Genomic DNA, 19,369 nt, shown 5'->3' with positions numbered 1-19,369 from the left:
TAGATGTGTTTTATAAAAATAGGATCTATTATCTTCTTTTTTAAAATTTTAATTTTTTAAATATAAAAAAGTGTGAATTTATCATATTATTCTTATTTAATTAATAATTTCAATTCTTAATGTTTATATTAATCAATGATATTTTTTATACTTTGAATGTTTTACCATTTTCTGCTTTTTGCATTATATATACAAATAAAATACCTTTTAATTATTAATTCAAGCATTTATCTAAAACTCTCTCTCCTCATATTTTGGACAATACAGATAAAATACCCTTTAATTTGGACGATAATCGAAATATTCATTGAAAAGGCGGCAAAAGCTCCTAAGCACAGCAAGGAATCAAACTACAACCAGTAGCAAATCTGGAATACTGGAAGAACATAACATGTAAAAAGAAATTAAGGGAAGAAAAACACGAGATTAAGATTAAGAAAATAACATATATAGCAAAAAATAAATATTAAAAATTAAAAATATTAATTAAATAAGAATGATATAGTTACATTTTTTTTAAAAATAAAATAATGAATTTTATTTTTATAAAACACAATTACTTATTATTTTTTAAAAATTTAAATTATTAAAAAAAACAAAACTGGAGGAGGAAGTACGTATTGCTGTGAGCTTAGGAGCGTTTCTGTGGCGGAGAAAAACTGAAGGCTCGATCCTCGAGGTGTCAGCTTGTCTCTGGCGTTCATGTGATGAACCTGATGAACCTGACAGGCTGATTATGAAAAAGCGAAAGTATATAGAGATTTTATTTTATTTATCTTTGTATTCTTCTAATGGACTTATGGATGTACATGGTGTACGGTTCCTTTCATGCAAAATATTCTAAATTTAAATGCAACTCATCAATTTATAGTAGATATCGACTTAATTAAGTAGTGTGCTCTCTACTCTACACTCGAATTTAATAAGAATTTCTTTTACTCTACTCTACACTCGAATTTAATAAGAATTACTTTGAAAAGAAAGATAATTTCTGTCTAGGAAAAATGATTAGCCAATGAAAAGTCAATAAATTTTTTTGGTTGGTGAATTTTTTTGGTTAAATGTTAAATGAAATTAGTAAATGGTTACTAATGAAAATGAATTTTTATCTTTTGGTAAGATCACGGAATCTAGATAAGGTACAGAAAGAAGAAATTACAAAGACCCACTAGTGTAATGGTTTGGAGTAATTGCTTTTTCAGGTAATGTCCTGGGTTCGAGTCCTAACATATGTATAGTGTGTGAGTTTAATATATTATCGATCCTCTCAGTAGAAAAGATCCTCATCCAAAAAATAAATAAAAATAAATGAATGAAGAAAGAAAATACTTTTTTGGCTGTAAGTAATAAAAGTAAAAAACAACGGTCAAAAGGAAGATGAATGTTCGTGCTACTTATTACAAATATGTATCAAAATAATTTAATAAGGTATCAAAGTAATTTAATAATTAAAATTAAATTAAATAAGTGGGCTGACGCCAAGCTGTTGAACTGGCCTAAGGGCCAGCTCGACTTCGTAGGTCTCACTCCCAACCTGGCTTAAGCTCCTCGCTGGAACTGGTTTTTTTTTTTTTTTTTTTTTCTCTCTCTAGTGTTGCTCTCTAGTGTTGCCGCTGGAGTTGCTCTAAGGGAGAGGCTTAAGGCATTGGAAGAGTGGGCATTTGTGCCTCACCATTTGGAGGTGCCGTGAGCACCATTTCTCAGAGAGGCTAAATCAGAAGTGAGAGACACTTCCACATAGAGGGAAACACTAGAGAGCATCACCATGAAGATGGAGATAAACTCCTCTTCGGCTACACAAGATGTTGAGCGAAGATCAAGCCATTTTAAAGGCTGAGTCTTCTTCATTTGTTCCTTGTGTTTGTAGGAGGTTTATTTCTTTGTATTGTTCTTAGTGTGTTCTTTCCTAGTGAGCTACTTGGCGTTCTCGGCTCGTGTGTGGTTAGCTTGAGAGTGACTTGGGTGTAATTGTGATTTGGGTTGTGAGGGTTAAACTCTAATTCTCATGAAAAATTCTTTAATGGTCTAAAGCAAATGATATTTTATCTTATAAACATTGAACATTATTTGAAACGCGCCAGTTCCTAATTTCTTCTCCAATGTTAATTTGATTATTTAGTAATGTCACATATTAGATAAATCTCATCTTTGTTAGAAACAAATAAGGTTTCAAAGTGCAAAGAAACAAACACCAGTCTTTCTTGCTTCTTCTCTCTCTCTCTCTCTCTCTCTCTCTCTCTCTGGCTCTCTTTTTTTTCTTTCTTTCTAAACATCATTAGTTCATTTTGGTAATCAATACTTGTACAGACTCTTCACATTTCTAAAGGACATTGGGATTCTCCCGTCAATGCATTTCTAAAGGACACTAGGATTCTCCCATCAATCTGACGCGTTGTTCAAGTAACAAGACGCTAAGAGGTAGAAGAAGATGAAGTTGCGAATGCTGGTTTTGCTTGCCGTTGGCTCAATTTCATAAACAAACCCTGCAACAAACAGCACACTGTTAGGAGACCCTATGCAATTCCTGAAGAGGCAAGTCCAACCTTTTTATTGATTTAAAATAAAACTTCTTCCTCTTTGTCCTCTCATCTGCTTGAAAACCATGTTAATTATTACAACGATCGCGATTAGATCACAAACAGTCGCAGACAGGCCAAAGAGAAGCATTTTGTATGAGTGATGTTATATGTACCACATACTGATAACATCACATGTCATAGAGATGGCATCTAATTACATTAACGTCCTACATGGATCCCGTCACATGTGATGAATAATGTGACAGTTAGTTTCATTGATTTTATTCAGTACACTATTATGTGATAAGGTTTTTGCATGTGAGTTTAGAAACGTTACATTTGTAGTGTGAATTGTTGCTCCTGTTGTCATGCTGATGTTCTGATCTGGAACCAGCTCAAAGTTGAGGTGCTGAATGAAGATGGCCAGAGCAACAATAGCTTCCAGCAAAGCAAACTGATCACCGACACACTTTCGTGGCCCTCCACTGAACGGAATGAACCTACAGTAGATAATTTTGTTCACCCACAAATTAATGGTAAATGGAAAAATGCAAAGAAAGAACCTATATGAGATAGAACACCAAGGAGGAAAAAGTCCAGAGATAATGTAGCAGCTACTACATCCCGAAAAGGGCATAGATTAAAAGTACCTGAAATCTGTGTTTGTTTCATTAGGTACAGAGCCTTCCAAATCAAATCTTTCGGGTAAAAATTCTTCTGCTCTCTCCCACACCTTGTAAAATCATCAGAAAAATACACACCAAATACACTTTTAATTGCCAAGAAAAGAAGTGAAACAAATTCACATTTCAGTTTCTTTTTTCTTCAGTGTTCTGTTTCCATCGTTGGATTGCTGGTCTGGACAAATTGTCCATCGATTATGTACTTTCATTTTTCGGTTTCAATAAACCTCATATTTTGGTTGTTAAGTAAGATATATGGTGCACTAGAGTGGAAGCACAAAGACAAAGTTTAGGTGGAATCTAAAATCAAGAAGAAGGAAATGTGAAATTCAAAAAATAACAGAAAGTTTTTCCAAACTTAACATAAGGTGATACCTCTGAAGAATGATGGATATTGTACACTGAGATCATGATATCTTGACCAGCATTGACTTTGTAATTTCCTGGGAGCACATCAGCAACTTGAGCTCTTCTTATTAAAACCTAAATAAATTAAAGCAGTGGAACCACCAAGAAAAAAAATGAGTAAATATGAACTTATATTATACATGGATTTCAAATTTTTCTTAACTGCACTGCAGTTCGCATAAATGGAAGAGAATAACTATAACCTACAGGAGGATGTGGAAAGAGACGCAATGATTCCATAATACAGCGTGTCAAGAACTTTAGATTTTTTATATCATCGTAGGAAGGACGCCGTCCCTGTAAAACTGTATCAACTTCTTCTTGTGCTTTCACCAATGAGTGGGAATTCTGCATTAAGAAAATAATCAAATACATGAAGAGTAGAGTAATAATTGATACCTCAGTAACCTACTGGTATGAAAGAAACACATACAAGGAAAGGTACCTTACTTAGAAGATAAAGTGTCCAAGTCAACACTGAACCAGTCGTCTCATGTCCAGCAACCAACATAGACAGAAGATCATCTCGTAATTGCTTGCTCGATACCTGAAAAGTATTTTGTCTTCAGTCCTCAGTCTTCACTTTAGAACCAAAATATATAGCGTGCTAGTCTTTACTTTTATAGATTAATAAACAACATCTTCAGTCTTCCTCAAACGAACATTTAGATGCAGATATACAGAAGTCCAATACAACCAAGCATAGGCTCACTTACACATAAAAAATAGATTTAAAACTAAGCTAACAACTGCTTGCAATGATAAAGGAATTAGGAATTCACAAAAACCTTCATTTTTAACTTTTGATGCTCACAGTTTAGGAAATGACTTATTCAACTTTATTGAAGGCAGTCTCAAAGCTGAGTGTAATTACAAATCACCCCTTCAAATTGAAATCAGAGTATTAACTAGTCAAAGCAAAATGAGATGAGTATTTTCGGCATATGCATCTGCAGGTGTTCTCACTAGTTTGCATTCACAGAACTGTTACCATGTGAGAAGATGAATGTTGTTTTTAAATAACAAAAATAGTGTTCTCCTATTCAACATGAACCTTAATTCTGTCAAAGCATAAACATTTATTCAAGCAAAGTAGCTGACATTCCTAACCAAAATAAACCTCTCTAAATGTGGATTCTAAATTTATAAGAGAACAGTTATCATGATGAACGCTAGTATATGCTGACCTCTTCTCTACTTGCGAGCAAAAAGCGAAGGATGCTTGGATCAGTTTCATTTATATATTCTTCCTCATCAATTCTCTCACCCTCAGCTTCCACAATTTCTTTGCACTTAGCAATAAGTTCTTCAACAGAACTCCTGATCACTGAAACTGCTTTTTCAGCTTTTATTTGTCTTGGGATTATCTTACGGAAAGCACTAACCTGCAACAACCAAAAAACGACATCACCAACTAGGATCGAAACCCAAAAAAAAATAAAAAATTATATATATATACACATCAGCAGAGGATTAGGAGACTTGAGAGACCTTGCCTTCCAATATGGCAATAAATCAGTAGAGCGAAGCTCCGCCTCTTTCAATGCAGTGTAAACAGCATCGATAACAGGGCTATAAGCATTAAGAGAATCAAAATTGTAGTTGAATAAGGAAAGGCCTATAACATCAAGAGTTAGTTGAGAAAATCTATCCTCCATGTTTACAGCTGTTCCATTAAGTGCATCAGATTGTAGATTCTCCACTAATCTCTCAGCACATTTGCAAAATACCCGATCAACTATCACCGACAAGTACTTCTTGTGAAGAGACGGCACCACAGCCCTGCGTCTAGCCTACTATGAATCATATATTATGCACAAATGAGATGGGGGGGAACAACCAATTGAGACATATCCAGCTTTCATCTATTTAGCGTCGCATGTTGAAAGCTTGATGGGTGAAAACTATGATGATAACATGCGTGAAGCATTACTGAGATTTCAGAGTTCCATGTACTACTCGGGTAACAGTGAATTCAAGACTATATAGAGTCCCTCTGGAAACGCAAAAAAACAAGTCTAACAAGGCAATCAATCCATAATGTAAGATTTGGTTTCGTCAAGAAAGAAAACAGCTCACTACACACTTTCTCTTCTTCTCTATCAATGTGTCCCCTTCTTGATAAAAGTTATATCCAGAAACAAATGGAATAACATTAATAAAAGTTGTATCCATAAACACTTGGAATACAATTAATAAAGTACTTTACTTTAATTTTATTTCTTTAGTTTCTCCTACCCAATTTTCACATATTCTAAACATAAGGTATAGGTGCTACATTATTACCAAAGCGCCATACATATTTAATTATAACAACTAATAACCATCATTCTAAAGAAGAGAAAATGGATTAATAATTGGTTTGTCATTCTGCAGTGCAACTGAGTTGTGTGACTATGTTAACAAAATACGTGCTCTGATAGAACAATCAAAAACTATATGTAGTGGCGATTGGGAAATTTTGTTGTCCGAACCAAAACGAATTACAGGATGACATGATTGTGGCCAACTACCAACTCAACTCTTCAATTTAGTTCACTCCAATATCTCACCTCCCAATTAAATTGTTGAATGTAATACACTTCAATTTCTCATATCATAATAATGTAATATGCATGCAATCTTATATCTTCACCTCGTTATATATAACTACATTCACATATTTTCATTTCCTTAGAGTAGAATCACGAAAAGTATGTGTGATGTTGCTAAGTTCATATGCTTTCACTTTCTTCCGATAAAGTCATGAAAAGTGGGTGATTTTTTTATTTACACAAATTAATGATTCCATTAAGGTTTAAAGAAAAAGAAAATTTTGAAACAATCATGAAATACTAATTGGAATAAAATTACAAAAATACTTTATCTTTATTTTGTTTCTCCTTCCCATCCAAAAAATAAGAAAATTTTGAAACAATCATGAAATACTAATTGATATGCATACGGTAAAGGGACCACATTATCTGACAAAAAAAAAGGTGCCACATTATTAACAAAGCACCATCCATATCCAATTATAACAAACCAACAACCATATACAAAACACAAAAATAGAGCTATGTATACTAGAACAATCTACACCCATATAATTTCAATTATTGTTATGTATTTTGTTTTGTTTCAACAATAAATTGAATAGCATTACCGTCCAAAGTGGGCCTTCAGCGATTGCAAATCCAGAACCAAACAAAAACTCAGAGACCTCAGCAACAAGACCCTTCGCATACTTGCCATAATTCCTCAGCACATGCTTAGCAATAGCAGGGTCACTGACCACCACGAAGTTTCTAGGCCCAGCTGCAAGCCTGTAAATTGGACCGTACTGGTTCATCCATTTGAACAGAGGCAGAAACAGGGCACCACCCAGAAGCTCAGAGACGTCCTCCAGCTGAGCACTGGCAATGGGTATGCCCGAGTCGTCGTTTTTGGATATGGTCAGGGTCCGGGTGAGCGAGGTGAGCCAATTTGGGCTGACCCACGAACTGGGCTTGGAGTTTGTGGTGGTGGAGGTGGTTGTGGGCTTGGAGGTTGATGTGGGTTCTTTGTCTATCGAGGCTTTGACGGAGACGGAGTGAAATTGGGTGGTGCGTTTGAGAGAAGAAGGGGTTGGGAGGGGAGAGAAGGAGGAGAAGGAGAGAGATTGAGGCATGGCTTTTGTGGAGGAGTGAGAGTGTACGACGCCAGTGTTGTTTCAAAGTTGAAGATAACTAACTGTAATTTGTCAAAAATAAGAAAGATAACTGACTACATGCAAATCGGCAAGCGACCCCCACTGTCTTTAGATATTTTGGTCCAGCTTTTTGTAGGCTTCAATTGGGCTTAAGTTGATTCATGGGCCAAGAATGAACTTCCAAAACTTTGGCCAATTCATCCGACTCTTGGCCCAAGCTTTTTCGACCGACCCAAATTGTTCTTCCTCTTTACGGTATGTTTACTTATTTGATATAGTGAAAGTCATGAATTGAGTAAGCAAGGAATATGGGAGAGAATGAACTAGTATGAGATCAATTACTCCCCCTATCAATCTAATTCTTGGTTTTAACTTACATAATTTTGTATTCCTTGCTTAGGTAAACACAATCACCCTTATTACTAAATTAAAAAAAAAGAATAAGAATAATTCAAATACAAATTATATGCAAGTAAACATGCTATTGGTTTTTTTTCCCTTTTACATCGAATTATACGACTGTTTAACTTGTAATTTGTGACCATTTCTTACATTTACAAGATAAATCTCATTAGAATCAAGAGCTAATTGGTTCCCTTAACATGTGTTTCTTAGATTTTTTGTTTTCTCGTATATAAGAAGTTTATATGTTCATTTAAATTATAACTACTAACAATACAAAACTTGATTCAACTTTTCAATTTTTATAGAAAAATTCTCCCTCCTCCTTTTTCTTTCCTTCAATTATTTTTCCATTAATTATTTTTCCATTCTTGACCCCTATGCGTTTTCTCCAAGAAAATGTTTTTGCTCACCACTTTAACCAAATATATACTTTTACTACCTTTATTAATATTTAACACGTATTCATAGGAATAACCATAATTCCAGCCAACAACTATCTCGTGGCTACGCTAGCAAGACCATTTTTGTCCAAGTCAAAATCATGTGTGTCGGCCTAGAAACATGGGTCTACTCAAAGCCACCTATGCTGAAATTCAGCTACAGAAATTTTGACCTAAGACTGTTTGAATATTGTCAAAAGTTTTTGTTGATCAAAATTCAATCCAATTTCTGTTGAATGAGTGGGTGATCAACCACATCTTTTTATTGGAATTGTTTAAAAAAGCGATTAAAACCACATGATTTCTCATAAATATCTATTGGTCTCTAATGATATTTTTCTTTGAAATATTTGGTTAGAGTATCATAAGTTTGAAATCTTCATCTTCCTCTCGATGAAAAAAGAAGCTACATAATTTTCCGACCCATTCCTAATCGTACGAAAATTAAAAAATTATCATGAACATCCAAAACAAACTAGAACATCCAGTATACAAATTAAAACCACAATCACTCCAGCTCAGTGCTGATTTTTTTTTTTTGTAGGTTTAATGGTATAAGTTGAATTTAAGTAAAGTAAATAATATGCCTAGTCTTTTATTTAAAATAAACCCAGCTCTCTATGTAGAAATAAGCCCACTCTTGAAGCATGTAGAAAATAGTAAACATGCAATCCTAACATTTGATTAGAAGCAGACATCATAATTTTTCTTCTAGCCACCGAAAATGCCATATTTGAACTTTGAGAGCCTAGAAGAAATAGCTCTCCCATTCTAAAAAATTGTACCAACCTATTTTCAGTGGCTTCTTCAATCTTGATAAGTTTTTCTCTTTTTTTAAAATTCAATTTTCCATTTTTAGTGTTTAGTATTTATTGTTAGAATATCATGTCATATGATAATAATAGACTACGCACAATAAACCAGTGGACAGCCCTATGACCCTGAAGCTCTTCAATGAGTTCGCCAAGTAAACCGGTAGCTGTCTTTTTCTACTCTCAACGACTTCCTTCATATGATTTCGTACGATATATATATATATATATATACACATGTATATGCATGAACCTTTGTAATTGCATTGTATTTTTCAAATAATATTTAAGAAAGTCGCTCCCTAATTAAGTGCTTTTAAAAAAGATGCTGACCAAACGAAAAAATCATTTAGAAAGCTTTGTCAACGTATGTATAAACTTGACTTTGCCAATGCATACGGAAGCATGCAACAGTGATGCGAGTTCAGATTTTGCCGTAACTTCATCAAGAGATGAATTAATACAAGGGCTTGTTTGGACCTTTTTTTTTAATTCATATCAAAAACACTTTTTCGTGGTTTCTCTGAGTATTAGTCCGTTTTTCAGGAGTGCTTTCAAATGGATATGAAAGAAACAATTGTGTTTAAGGGTATGTTTAGGAATGTTTATGTGGAAGTATTTGTAATCATAAGCACTTTTATTAAAAGTTCAAATGCTTTAATTATATTTAAAAAAAACCCTGTGACAACGAGAGTTAAAAAAAACCCATAATTTGTAAAAACTACTTTAAAAATACAAAAAAGAAAATTATATATAGGAGAAAATTAATTTCCAACTACTCATTGCTACATATGTAATTCGAACAGCTAAAAGTCAACGAACGAGGCAGATTTTCCACCAGTTGTTGGCAGCTCCATGCATAATATATATATATATATATATATATATAAATTAAGTAAATAATTTCCTAGACTCAAGGAAATTCTTCCTCTTAGGCTCACGAGATGAAATATACTCTAAGAAGCTGGCAAAATCAGTGTCCTTGTAAAGCCTTGGATTTGATTCATTGACAAGTTTGGGCGACGGTCCAACTGATCGCATGAAAGATAGAGTATGCAAAGAGGCCACTGAAATTCGACCTTTTGTAGAATTCACCAAGACTCTATGTAGAACACTCTTGTATTTTCCATTGCTAAATATCTGTCACAACAAAAACCAAGTCTTAGGATATACGTTAAAAGAAAACAATAAATTAGAGTTGTATTAGCGAAGATGAAACTCACATGTATTCTACTTTCATATGCTGATTACGTCTCTAATAGAGATAAGACTAGCTAATGAATTATATAATAATCTATTTCGTCCATGTAATTTACATGTGATTCAATGCATGTCGAAGATAACTTTTAAGTGACCAAACAAACACTGACCCAATAATTATTAAACTCACCTCAAGGTGATCACCAACGTTGACCACAAAAGAATTGGGCATTGGTTCAACGGTGACCCATTGATCTTGTTTTTGGATTTGAAGTCCTTCAACTTCATCTTGGAGAAGAAGTGTGAGAAAGCCATAATCAGAGTGGGGAGGCATCCCTAGGGTTAGATCCGGTTGGGGGCATGGCGGGTAGCAATTGACAACCATTAGCTGGCTTCCATCTTGGAATTCTTTTAACATCTCATCTTCTTCTGTCGTGTTGTTCTCTGTGGTTCCCACCAGTCGTAAGCTCTCAAAGATGGCTTCCATTAGCATTAGGAATAAGTATTTGGTTTCTTGTGCGTAGGTAGCCGCCAATTTCCTATGGAATAGAAACCAATCAATATATTTAATCTCACAACAATATGTATAAGTGAATAGAGCTAGAAGATGGTTCAAATTTATCATTTTAGAATTCTAATTATTGGTTCATTAAGAATTAAACTAATTGCTCAACTAGGGTATAAGGATAGCTAGCGATTAGATGTGGCTTCTCACGAGCAAGGACAGCTCCTAATTCGAGGAGGTTATAATATATCTTAACAAATACTTTAAGAGCACACTTACCCACATAGGATGAGAGAAGAGTTAAATAATCTACCAATACAACTATTTGTATGGCGTTAATTGACCAATTTCTAGTAGACTCGTACTTAATACACGTGAGACTCATATATGCAAATTGAATTCATTGTTTCAGAGATGTGATGAGTAATGTTGTCTGTAAATATAACACATATACAAGATTCGTTAAAATAAAAGTGATAAGAATGAAGCAAAAAGTTAAAATTATAATAGGTCACGTGACTTCGACCATATCCCATTGTACCGCAAAAAACCATGCTTTAGGTTGAGCTAGCTCTCACCTCATATCCACCGGTGAAGAAGGCCAATGAGGAAGGACATCTGGTAAAGGATGGCACATTAGCTTCAAGAAGTCTCTCCAGCAAAACACCTTATCTTTGTTCTGGTTAAAGCTAGTTCCGTATCGAACAGGAGCATGCATATCCGAGGACATGTACTTGGCCCTCTCCTCAAAAGGGAGCTCGAAGAACCTTGTGCTCACGTCGATCATGCTGCTTATAACATCACTCGGAATGCCATGGTTTACCAACTGCATCAACCCACAAATCACAAATTACTTTGATGGTAATTAAGATGTTAAACTCGTTTACAAGCTCAGTATGTGCCTAATTAAGAGTTACTAATTAAGACCTACCTGAAAGAAGCCATATTGCTCACAAGCATTAGCCAGGGACTTGAGGACTTGGGCTCTATTTGGACCCTGCAATTCCTTGAAATCAATGACGGGGAGCTTGAGATTTTGGTTGGACACATTTGGTTTCTGGTCACTTGAATTGGGTCGATCCAAAATGGGCAATACGTACTTGCTTGGAACTTTGCTTATTCCACTCTCGTACAACCGCTTCACTCCATTCTGGTACTGACTTTCCCCATTCTCATCAGTTGTCAGCACTGCCATTGTTGGAGACATGGAGTATTCCAAAAGCTAATCCTGAAAGGCTGCAAGCATGATTAAGGAAAATTATGTTAAATTTCTTGTATCGCAAACTTGTATACGGCCGCAACACAAGCACGTGATTGTGAGAGAAACGCGTATACATACATCCCATCCCATATATACAGGTAGACAAACTTTTTATCTGTGTAGACGTGGGATATACTGTGTTTGCAAAAGGAAAATTGAAAAGAAACAGTTAGGACATTCGTATAACTACCTCACACCTATCTTTTTCCGAAAAAGAGAAAGATAATAAAAGGAAAGTATAGTGGGAATAAACAAGGAGGAAATGGAGATGGTGGATAATGGGAAAGTTTTGGAGGGATATATATAGAAGAAAAACTGGCAAAGGACTTGACATGTACAGGAGCAATTTTTTGAGATACGGGTTTCGGTTTTTTCGAATCCGTAGGACTGGTTCCATGGATACAGAAACCGTTGACAAAGAAAGAAAAAAAATTTTAGTCAGAACACACGAGGTTGTAGGGACAAGAGGTATAGGGGCAGCTTTGTCCTCTTTTTCCTAGAGCCTTCCTACTGTTCATCATCTCTCTTTCCTTCAAAGTATTTAAAACGGCAGGTTACCATGGCTGACTTTGGCATGCAGCTCATCACATATAGATTAATTATTAAGTAGCTCGCTAGGGTCCCTTTCCATCTTTGGATCATAATGGTTTTTTTATTATTATTATTGATTTTATTTTAATACATTTAATTGATTTTCTTTATTGATTACTTATTTTGGTATGAAACAAGATTCATTTCTATAATTAGTTTTTTTTTTTTTGGGGTTAATAAGTTATATATTTAGTATGAATTTCCATAATCATGGTCAAACTCAAAATTCAACACATGATTTTCACTTTACCAAGCCTATATTTTTTTACTGCGTTTGGTAGTACACCACAATCTCCATCTATCCATGAGGTGTCTTGCCGTAATTTTTTGTTGTGTTTATACCTTACCTCTTCATTTAGGACTCATTCTATGAATGATGCCATTTGTTAGGATGATTTGAAGTAAAATCAAGTTGGGCATTGGTCAATCGGTTTCTTCTTCTAATTCTTTTTCAACCGTAAGAAATAGAAAATTAATAAAACTAGTACATTTACTAGTAACCACATTCGTTTATTTCTATTAGCGATGTGGTCTACAATGTGCATTCTTCATTCGAACACACTAATTGAAACAATATCAAAATGTATATATATATGGTTTTGCGTATTAGATACTCACATGTTTGTGTAAAATTTTAAATATATTTACAAATTATGTAATTTTCGAAGAATCCGAAGGAATATGTATGGATTACGCGTAGTTATAAGAGTTAGAAAGCAGGTGAATATACGTACAAACATCTATCGAAGAATCCAAAGGAAAAACGACGATTTTCTTGAGAGGCAATGGTTGTAAATCACTCGCAAAGGATTGGCAAGTTGCAAAGCTTTTTCTTTCCTTTCTGTCACTACTTTCGTTGAGTCCACACAAACTTGTTATTATTGGTTAGCACTATCCGACGTCTAATGAACGTTAAACGACTTTCTGCTTGTCACCATATATGTCGGTCCAAACGAATATCTAGGTCTTCTTTTTTCCTTAATACTAATAGGCTTCCCTTTATCATAGAATTTTTTTAGTTCAATTTATTCATAGATTATGGATCTAGCTTTTAGGATAGCTGGATCTTTATATATATATATATATATATATATATATATATTATATATAGAGAGAGAGAGTTAAAAGTCTTTATCAATTTTCAAATAACTCAAAAGTAGCTGCACCTGAGATTCTAGGTTTAATTCCTCCTTCCCTTTATCGTTTGTATATAAAAAAAAATACAACGTAAAAACAAAAAGGAAATAAGATTTCACGACCTACTAGCCTCTAATCTGGTGGTATTTGTTTCAACTTGGTTGAATGAAGTCTCTGGTTCACATGGATGATGGTGATGATATACAATTGTTTGTAGTAAGTTCGACATACTTAATTGTGGATGACTAACCATTGGTGCTGTAGCTTTATTGTGACTGTATTGGCCCTTCATAAAAGTAAATCGTAGTTTGTAAATATCATATCTTTAGTCAAAAAGATATTTCATACATGAAGATATCTCAAGCCCTTAGCCCCTAGATAGCACGACGCTAGCTAGTCAAGATGGATGAAGTGGACACATATAATGGAGTCAAGATTAGGTGATAGATCACGAATCAAATAACAAGTTTGGTCATATCCCTATGTACGAAAAAAAATATATGATTATACCTCAAAGAGAGGCTTGTCCATTAACTTGAAGCCTGTGGGTGGTATAATGTGTAAGAAGTGTTGATCACAAAGGGCGAAAATATATTAAATTTATACACCCAATACGAATGGTAGGACTCAAATTCAGAATTTTTTTTTTAAAAAAATAATTATTTCAAATTACTACACTAATAATTCATTTACGACATTAACATATGAACATATGTACAACACGTAGTTTACTTTTTTCAACATCAAGTGAACAAAATAATACTACCATACTCACACATGTACAGAGCGACCGAATATTCTTCTCTGAAATTAATCAACTACAGCAGAAAAACTCAACCGAATAATTAATAATAAATCTCGATCTGAATTCTTCCCCTGCACAAAACGTAGATTATCTAGAGTCATCTGAATTAAATATGTATGTATGTGTGCTAGTAAAACCCTTGCATGGAGACCTAGCAGCCGGTCGTGATCGATTGTTGACATTTTGTTGTGGGTTATATTTTCTGGCTGAGTCATTGCCCCATTTTCTCTGTGACGTCCGATCATAATCTATATGATGTAATTCATATGTGATAAAACTGGTGCCATGTGGCAGCAAATGGCACTATAGATTAAGTACGTAATTAATTAATTAATTATTGGTTTAATTAGGGCACCAATTAATCTTGTTCTCCTCTAACCCACAAAGAATAATTCTTTTTAAAAAAAACACAGAAAATGTCATAATGACACTCCTTAGTGACAAACTTATCCATGCATACAGCTGTTAAGCTCAAACTTGTGCTTTAGATTAATGATTGTACGTAATTTTTATTTTTATTTTTTAATAATTATGATAAGCTCAAACTATGTACTTAAATTAGTGTCTCTATTTTTTAAAAAAAATTATGATAAGTTTTTCTAAACGTGGGCGTGCATATATTCTTATTATATGAGGAAGTTTCCGCAGTCGATGGCTAGCTAGGGTTTGTAATTTAGTCCAACTAACTCCCATCTTATATATAATTTAGGCCCTGCTGGGCACTGCCAGGAGGAGGCAGATATTGATACTGTTTTCCTTGTAATTAGCAATGTTAATTTCTTGTTGGATTTATTAGTTGTTAGATTAGGTGAACCCTAGCTAACAAAAAACCAAGTTTTGTTACAGATTAAAATATATCCTAACTAGCTAATCTAGAACTATATATATATATATATATATATATATATATATTAATCACTTGAATTCGATATCACTTGATCATTCAATCAAATTATTGAAATTTAAGTACTTTCTTAAAGCACCGTATTTATTTATTTTTTTAAATCTCAAATATATACCTTAATGATTTTCAATTTGTATGATTTTTTTGTAAGGATGATCTTTGAATGAAGATGTGAAAAATAAATTAATTGAATTGTTGAAAAAAAAAATTATAAAGTACCTTAAAGGTGTCCCTTAATAAAATGGGTATATATATAATTTTATTAGTAGAGTATAATAAGATACTATATATAATTTTATCATTAGGGGTGTTTCCTATCGAATTCCCTCAATGCCCCTTAATAAATCCTTTTATTATTGAACTGTTAAGCACGAGTGACCTAGGATTGTAGGACCCCTCTCTCTCTCTTTCTCTCTCTCTCTCTAAGTCAATACAACCCTACCATGCAAACAGGCAGCGACCCTTGTGTCTGGGTAGGGGTGACGAGGGAAGCTGGTTGGAGGGTCAAATAATGGTTTGTGCTCCCCAGTTAAATTCTGCGTAATTTTGTCCTTTTGGACCTCATTCGTTGCATGCTTCGTATCCACGTCAGATCCTCAATATTTTATGTGTTCGTACATGTATGCCTTATATTTTATGTCCTTCCCTGTATATAGTCCACGCCTCACCACTGCTTTTCCTCTTTCAAATTCATTATTTTTGTTTTTGTCGGATTTTAATTTTGGACCATCTTATTGCTTCAATTACTTCAAGTTTCTCGAATTCAAATGGGTGGTGGTTATGTTTCAAATCTAGATCCCGCGTTCAATATAGTTTGATCGTGAATTTTACTTTTACGGTTGTAGGAACTTTAATTACTTAGGAATGAAGGAATTATTAGATATCTAATTAGATGGGTTTTTGTGACTAATCATCTTTCGGTTTGAATCATGAATGCAATCTATCGTCTTTCTCTAAATAAATTGAAAAATATAAAAATTATTACAAAAACTACATACAAATGTCATTTGACCTATTTTAAATAATAAGGACATATTGGGTAATTTCTATGAAATCAGTGCGAGAATTCTCTGTTTTATAATTATTAGATATAATTAAGATGCAAGATGTCAAGACAGGCAGATACATTTCTGTGATGATCCTCCTCCTCTCTCCCATCTCCCATCTCCCATCTCCCATCTCCCAACTAAACTCCACCTGACCATTGATGAGATTAAACAGGCAAAAAGAAAAGGCATGCTCAACGCCCCCATATGTACAGAACATAATCTGTTGACTGTCCCTCAATTAAGTTCTTCTGTCTCAAGTGCCCTGCAGGTGCCTGCTAGAAACAAAAATGGATGCGATCAGATCAGTTGTTGTTTTTTTTTTTTTTCCACATTATATATTTATTTATGGTTAATACTTCCAAGTTTAAGATAATTTATACCTATGGTATTACTGGAAACTGACCTTTCATCAGTTTTTAAAGTTTCAATAATCTCTCTCTAAAGCATATATGTATGACAAATATATGTATACAAAACCTAAATATTTGAGAATCATTAATATCTCTAAGACTATGGTCAATGTAATTCCTCAACTTAAGAAAAATTATAGAAAAATGATTTTGCATAGTTTAAGCTCAATATATGCAAACCAATTAGTCTTAATAGTAGAAGAGAAAGATTTCTTCACCATGCATGAAAGTAGTAGAAACATATGTTCATATATTAGAAACTAGCCATATATACGTAATTGTTGGTTTTTTTTAATAAAAAAAATAAAAAGAGGAATTTGAACTTGTGACATCTCTCAAAAACTCCGGACATTTGAAAATAATAGAAGTACTGCATGTTAACTATGATGAAAAGAATCTATTAGAGTAAGAGAAAGAAAGAAGAAGGAAGAGAGGCTCTGAATATTTCTCTGAATTGTGTTCTTTCATTACATTGAATAAGCCTAGAACTGATGCTTATATAGAGACTAGAGATTACTTCTCCACTAAGTAAGTTTAGTAACAACTTTAACTACACATCTAACTAAACACGTGAACTATTTAACGAACTGACCACATAAGCATCTAAGCTGTTGCCAGCTCATAAGTGCCACATCAGGATAATTTGTGATTACTCTTAACATCCCCTCTCAAGTTCAGCTGGAGAAGGACTAAGGCTGAGATTGAAACAATATTTTCGAAATATGGGACTGTGAAGACCTTTGATAAGAATGTCAACAATTTGTTCATCGGTGGGAACATATTGCACACTAAGATCTTTACATTGAACTCTCTCCCTGATGAAATGAAAATCAACATCCATGATAAGCAATTTGTTTATCTTTTTGGCTAGATTGGATGCCGAGTTTGATGTTCAAGGAGAAATTTTGAGGTAAGATCCTGTACTTGGGCTCTAAGAATCCTATGCTTATGTCTGCTGTGAAGCGAACAGGAAAAAAATAAAAAAATAAAAGCCATGAAAAGCAAGGTTGACTAGTCAAAAGCAGCAGACATGGTGACATGCCGTCCCACTCATAACTCAGGGCTAAACTCTGGAGAGGAATGCTAGCAACCTTCTCTCTAATCTTCTCTTTTGGATCTTCTCCCTTTTCTTTATGACAAGTGTCATTTTCCTTACACTTAAAACAATGCCATTAATGCATCACACAATTTAGTTTTTATTTTCCAAGTTTACCCTTTTAAAATGTATTGACTTTTATATTTCCTTCAATTTATTCAAATTTTGTTATAACTTCTTTACCACATTGTTAAAAAATAACTAATTAAAAAAACATAAGAAAAACGTCATCTTTTTAAATTTTAAAATTAATTTTTTTTTCATGACATTGTTATCATCTTTATTTTGTTTTTAACAAAACACACGTTCTCTTTGAAAAAATTAAAATTTAAAAAAAGCTTCAGTTTTTATTTTCTTATTTAATTTTTAACAAGGTGTTAAGAAAGTTATAAAAAAAAATTAGCTTGTTATTTAAAAAAAATTAATACATTTAATAAGGGTAAACTTGAAAAACAAAAACTAGTTTCTGTGATGCATTAATGACATTGTTTTTAGTGTAAGGAAAGTGACATTTGTCATGAGAAGAAGGGAGAAGGTCCAAAAGAGAAGGTTAGAGAGAAGGTTGCTAGCACTTCCCAACTCTAGATTGTGCCCCTCTAAAAGCACACCCTTACTGGCGGACCCAGAAATTTGTTAGCGGAGGTGCAATATTGACTAAGTATAAAAAATGGTTTTTCGGAATAATCATTTTCTCAAGATAATTTTTGGCGGCTTTTATTCATTACACATCAAATAAGAAAACTTAATTTTATGAGATTTTAGTATGAAGTATATATTGACTTAATGAGCTATCATTTTTAGCCTAAATCGTATTTTGCACTAAAACCAAATTTTCATATTTTGATTTGGTAGGAATTTAATTTTCTAGTATTTTTATTTTTTTTTTATTTTTTTATTTTTTTTTGATGTCCTTTCCTATTGAAAGGGGCGATAGCATATTAAACTCACACACACAACACAGATGCTAGGACTCGAACCCAGGACCTTGCCTGAGGGAGTAAATACTCCAAACCACTATACTAGTGGGTCCTTTGCCTAGTATTTTTATTTGAATCCAAATGAGGGGTACTTCCTTATTAACATTGTAAACTTAAGTAAATGGAGTAATATAAAAATAAATAAAAGTAAAAGGACAAAGACATTTACTTCCGCCTTACTAGGTCCGCCAATGCACACCCTTACACTAAATTTGCCCCTTTTTTTTTTTTTTTCTCAACTAATTAATTTCTTCAGGGCCTTTTTAAAACATTGTTCGGAAAGGGAAACTAACATGTGTTATGTATGTTTCAGAAAATCATACATTCATTTGAATCCCAGTAAACCAATTTAAAAGGTATCATATAATTTCTCCAAATATTTGGAAGCACCCCACAAGAACCCAAAAGACTAAAACATAATAAACAAATTGGATTCACAACAATACAAGAGCTGTGAAATGCATAGGACCAGAAAAACAAAAACAAAAACAAAAAAA

The 19,369-nt window shown here is 33.7% G+C and overlaps 2 protein-coding genes across 2 annotated transcripts; both read right to left on the bottom strand.

Moving 5' to 3' along the window:
- Positions 1-2,111: 2,111 nt before the first annotated feature.
- On the bottom strand, positions 2,112-7,336 carry LOC117635766 (carotene epsilon-monooxygenase, chloroplastic). The gene is made up of 9 exons (XM_034370127.1): positions 6,756-7,336; positions 5,107-5,403; positions 4,798-4,995; positions 4,056-4,157; positions 3,818-3,958; positions 3,578-3,685; positions 3,170-3,252; positions 2,857-3,019; positions 2,112-2,483 (listed from the first exon to the last, which is right to left on the bottom strand). Exons 1-9 carry the CDS (start codon positions 7,257-7,259, stop codon positions 2,412-2,414), a joined length of 1,668 nt encoding a protein of 555 aa, XP_034226018.1. The 5' UTR covers positions 7,260-7,336; the 3' UTR covers positions 2,112-2,411.
- A 2,492-nt stretch (positions 7,337-9,828) lies between these two features.
- LOC117635899 (protein DMR6-LIKE OXYGENASE 1) lies at positions 9,829-11,849 on the bottom strand. The gene is made up of 4 exons (XM_034370279.1): positions 11,574-11,849; positions 11,221-11,468; positions 10,328-10,676; positions 9,829-10,077 (listed from the first exon to the last, which is right to left on the bottom strand). The coding sequence occupies exons 1-4, from the start codon at positions 11,847-11,849 to the stop codon at positions 9,829-9,831; spliced, it is 1,122 nt and encodes a 373-aa protein (XP_034226170.1).
- Positions 11,850-19,369: the final 7,520 nt, after the last annotated feature.

The sequence above is a fragment of the Prunus dulcis genome, chromosome 7 (genome assembly GCF_902201215.1).
Source record: "Prunus dulcis chromosome 7, ALMONDv2, whole genome shotgun sequence".
NCBI lineage: Eukaryota > Viridiplantae > Streptophyta > Magnoliopsida > Rosales > Rosaceae > Prunus > Prunus dulcis.
Note: the sequence above shows the minus strand (reverse complement) of the source record. Positions and strands in the feature narration are given on the sequence as shown.